At 32.8% G+C, this 4377-nt stretch overlaps 1 protein-coding gene across 1 annotated transcript; it reads right to left on the reverse strand.

The window, feature by feature from the left end:
* Positions 1-970: 970 nt before the first annotated feature.
* LOC148944808 (uncharacterized) lies at positions 971-2923 on the reverse strand. The gene is made up of 2 exons (XM_089100029.1): positions 1543-2923; positions 971-1290 (listed from the first exon to the last, which is right to left on the reverse strand). Exons 1-2 carry the CDS (start codon positions 2921-2923, stop codon positions 971-973), a joined length of 1701 nt encoding a protein of 566 aa, XP_088956155.1.
* Positions 2924-4377: the final 1454 nt, after the last annotated feature.

Below are 4377 nucleotides of genomic sequence, written 5' to 3' on the forward strand. Positions count from 1 at the left end.
GTTTTAATTATGAAGTGTTGTTTTGAAGCTTTTCCGAAAGGTACATTTTTCTAAAAAAGTCCTAACATTAGTATTAAAAACGGATATATTTTAAGCAAATACGTCTGAAATATTTAAGTAAATCAAGTTACATGAGATATATTTTTTAAGCATAGGACGCTTTTTTGAGGCATGAAGGTGCATTTTTTCTCAAAATGTTCAAACAAAAGCAAAAAAAATCTGATATATCTTAAGCAAATGCATATGAAATGAAAAATCCCACTTACATTTAGGCAATATTAAAAAAGAACCTTAAAACTCTTGACATGAAAACAGTTAATGAACCTCTCAGATGAAGTTAAGTGAATGAACCGGAAGTAATTATTTTGTTCTTACTAAATATGTTAATCTGAATTTTAATCATTTATTATTTCTGCTGATGAAGATTGTCGTATATGTTAAAATACCCAGACTGTTATATCTGTTTTCACTGTATTATAATTGGACCTATTCTATTTGAACGTTTAGTTGTTCGTCATGGAAAGTCACACTAACTGAGAGATGGTATAGACAAAGTAATAAGAGAAGAACAGTGCGGTTTTAGAAACGGTAGTTGACCAAATTTTTACTCTTAGGTTAATAATTGAGCAGGGCCTAAATTATCAAACACCCTTGGTCCCTAGTCATAGAGATCATGCGAAGCGTTTTATTCTGTTGGTAGAAGAGCTATAACGAAGATCTTATCCTTGCATAGTATATTAGAAAAAAAGTGACTAATATTTCCCATGTAACAATATTTAAAAGGTTGTAATTTTCATTCAGATTCATCTGAATTTACTTTGTAATTATGAGAAGAGGTATTGAGAATAAAAATAAATTTGACGCCACTACAAAATTACGGCATTAGTAAGTTAATATTTTTTTATCCAAGTTACATGCAAAAACAAAATTTATGGAGTAAAATAATACAAAACAAGAGAGAATACTGCAACTATACAGCAATGAAATTAATTAAACAGATGGAATCAAAAGTGATGGTGCAAAAATCAGTAAAAACTAGAATCTGATAGCTCTCCACGCAGTATGACTGTCTTTGCCAGTGGCTGTACTTGAATGGCTTCTCACCAGTGTGGATCTTCACATGTTGAATGAGATGATTATTTTGAGAAAAGCTCTTGCTACATGTATTGTACTTGTAGGGCTTTTCACCGGTGTGGGTTCTCATATGTATGGAAAGATTACTCTTGTTATTAAAACTGCGCTTGCATACGTCACACTTGAATGGCTTCTCACCAGTGTGGATCCTCACATGTTTGGTAAGATTACTATTTAGAGAAAATCTCTTGTTGCATGTTTTGCACTTGTATGGTTTTTCAGTGGTGTGGGTTGTCATATGTATGGAAAGATTAACATTCATATTAAAACTGTGCTTGTACACATCACACTTGAATGGCTTTTCATCGGTGTGGGTTCTCATATGTATGGAAAGATTACTCCTGTTATTAAAACTACGCATACATGTATTGCACGTCTATGGCTTTTCACCGGTGTGGGTTCTCGTATGTATGACAAGAGAACTCTTGTGACTGAAACTTTGCTTGCATACTTCACAATTGAATGGCCTTTCATCGGTTTGGGTTCTCATATGTCTGGCAAGAGTATTCTTGTGACTGAAACTTTGCTTGCATACTTCACAATTGAATGGCTTTTCACCGGTGTGGGTTCTCACATGTATGGCAAGAGAATTCTTGTAACTATAACTTTGCTTGCATAATTCACAATTGAATGGTTTTTCACCGGTGTGTGTTCTCATATGTATGGAAAGATTACTCTTGTTATTAAAACTGCGCGTGCATACGTCACACTTGAATGGCTTTTCACCAGTGTGGATCCTCACATGATTGGTAAGATTACTATTTAGAGAAAAGCTCTTGTTACATGTATTGCACTTGTATGGTTTTTCACCGGTGTGGGTTCTCATATGTGTGGCAAGAGTATTCTTGTGACTGAAACTTTGCTTGCATACTTCACAATTGAATGGCTTTTCACCGGTGTGGGTTCTCACATGTATGGCAAGAGAATTCTTGTAACTATAACTTTGCTTGCATAATTCACAATTGAATGGTTTTTCACCGGTGTGTGTTCTCATATGTATGGAAAGATTACTCTTGTTATTAAAACTGCGCTTGCATACGTCACACTTGAATGGCTTTTCACCAGTGTGGATCCTCACATGATTGGTAAGATTACTCTTTAGAGAAAAGCTCTTGTTACATGTATTGCACTTGTATGGTTTTTCACCGGTGTGGGTTCTCATATGTGTGGCAAGAGTATTCTTGTGACTGAAACTTTGCTTGCATACTTCACAATTGAATGGCTTTTCACCGGTGTGGGTTCTCACATGTATGGCAAGAGAATTCTTGTAACTATAACTTTGCTTGCATAATTCACAATTGAATGGTTTTTCACCGGTGTGTGTTCTCATATGTATGGAAAGATTACTCTTGTTATTAAAACTACGCTTGCATACGTCACACTTAAATGGCTTCTCACCAGTGTGGATCCTCACATGTTTGGTAAGATTACTATTTAGAGAAAATCTCTTGTTACATGTTTCGCACTTGTATGGTTTTTCAATGGCGTGGGTTCTCGTGTCTATGGCAGGAGTATCCTTAAGATTATTGCATATAGATCGTTTCTCGTCATTTTGAAAAGATATTTCATTCTTCTGATTTGCTGCGTCCTCCTCTTTTTTGTCAGGTAGTTTCTTCTTCTGGTTAGTCAGCTTCTTTGTGTCTGGATTTTCATCAAAAATGTCTACTGGTGAGATATTTGTATTAGATAGCTCAGTTACAGTACAGTCCGATGGAAACCGATTGGACTGATTGGTTCCATTTGCAAAAATGATCGTATGATCACAGTCTTGTTTATTCAGCGAATTCATCTTTGAGGGTTCCAACCTGTAAGCTTCATCACGTATCGAGTTGTTTTTGATCCAATGAAAAACAAACTAATTTTAAAATGTCAGGTATTTTTCTAATTTGAATTAAAACATTAAAATTATTGCTCAGATACCATAAATAATTTTGCAGTTTACATAATAACTTTATCGATTTTGAACTGAACTTAAAACTTTGTTCATCTTTTTTTCCATGCCTTTAAAAAACATTGCGTGTACCTTAAAAAAAATCGTTAATAATATTTCTGAAGTATGAAAAGAAAATGGTATACGTATGCTGCTCGGGATTTTTTTCTTTTAGAATAACAACATTGGTAGACGTGTTATTCCTTAATTTAAAACGCTTTTTAAATTTTTGGTAACGATGGGTTGCGGTTCGCCTTTTACTAGGTTGTAGCTAGAGGTGCAACCATGATTATCTGATTAATTGCTTTGTGTCCGAAGAAATCTTTGGGAATTAATGTTCAAACTTGGAGTAAATTTTATTGGACAAATTATTCTTCGAAGAACAAATTCTTGTAGAAACTTGTATAGTAAGAAATGAATAAAAAAAAATATTATATTTAAAATATTTTTTAATTAAAGAATACTGAGGAAAGTATCTAAACCGACCAACCAAAAACTTTACTTCAAAACACAGCATTACAGAAAAAGATATAGATAGCATTATGAAATATAATTTTTGGTTTTGTTTACTATGGACTGCGGACCGCAGTCCAAAATATGAATGTTTCTACATTTATAACTTTAATGAATCTAGTAATATTAACATTTTGATTACTAAATATCAGTATATGTATATTAAACTGACAATGCACATTCATTTGCATTTTTTTCAGTAAATTGCAAATTATCTTCTGGCCTTGGTAAGCCTTAGGGGTTTTGAGCCCTACTTATGTTAATTTCTACTCGTTTTGAGTTTGACTCGGTTATTTATTGTAATTTCTCTTCGTTTTGGGTTTCATTTATTTATCGATGCTGATTTCCGGTAGTTTCGCACTTGGTAGATTATTTGATTTTATTATTGCTCATTTTTTGTTTAATGGAGTTCTTTACTTTTCTTTGAAAAACTTATTTTGTGGAAAAGTTTTTTTAATTAATTTCTGTTCGTTTTATGTTGACATAGTCTTTTCAGGGAAAAAAAAATAATGCTTTAAATCTTTTCGTTTTTTAAGACTTTATAGTTTGGCCTGCTATTTGTATGCTGGAGAAAAATTTTCAAGAATTTTTAACAACATATAAATGTTTTTACTTTTATAACTTTAATAAATCAAATAATATTAACATTTTGATTACTAAATATCAGTGTATGTATATTAAACTGACAATGCACATTCATTTGTATTTTTTTGGTAAAGTGCAAATTTTGTTCTGGCCTTGGGAAGGCATAGGGGTTTTGCATCCAACTTATGTTAATTTCTGCTCGTTTTGAGTTTGAC

The sequence above is a fragment of the Artemia sp. Qi Xiang Cuo genome, chromosome 14, assembly GCF_049724085.1.
Source record: "Artemia sp. Qi Xiang Cuo chromosome 14, ASM4972408v1, whole genome shotgun sequence".
Taxonomy (NCBI): Eukaryota; Metazoa; Arthropoda; class Branchiopoda; order Anostraca; family Artemiidae; genus Artemia; species Artemia sp. Qi Xiang Cuo.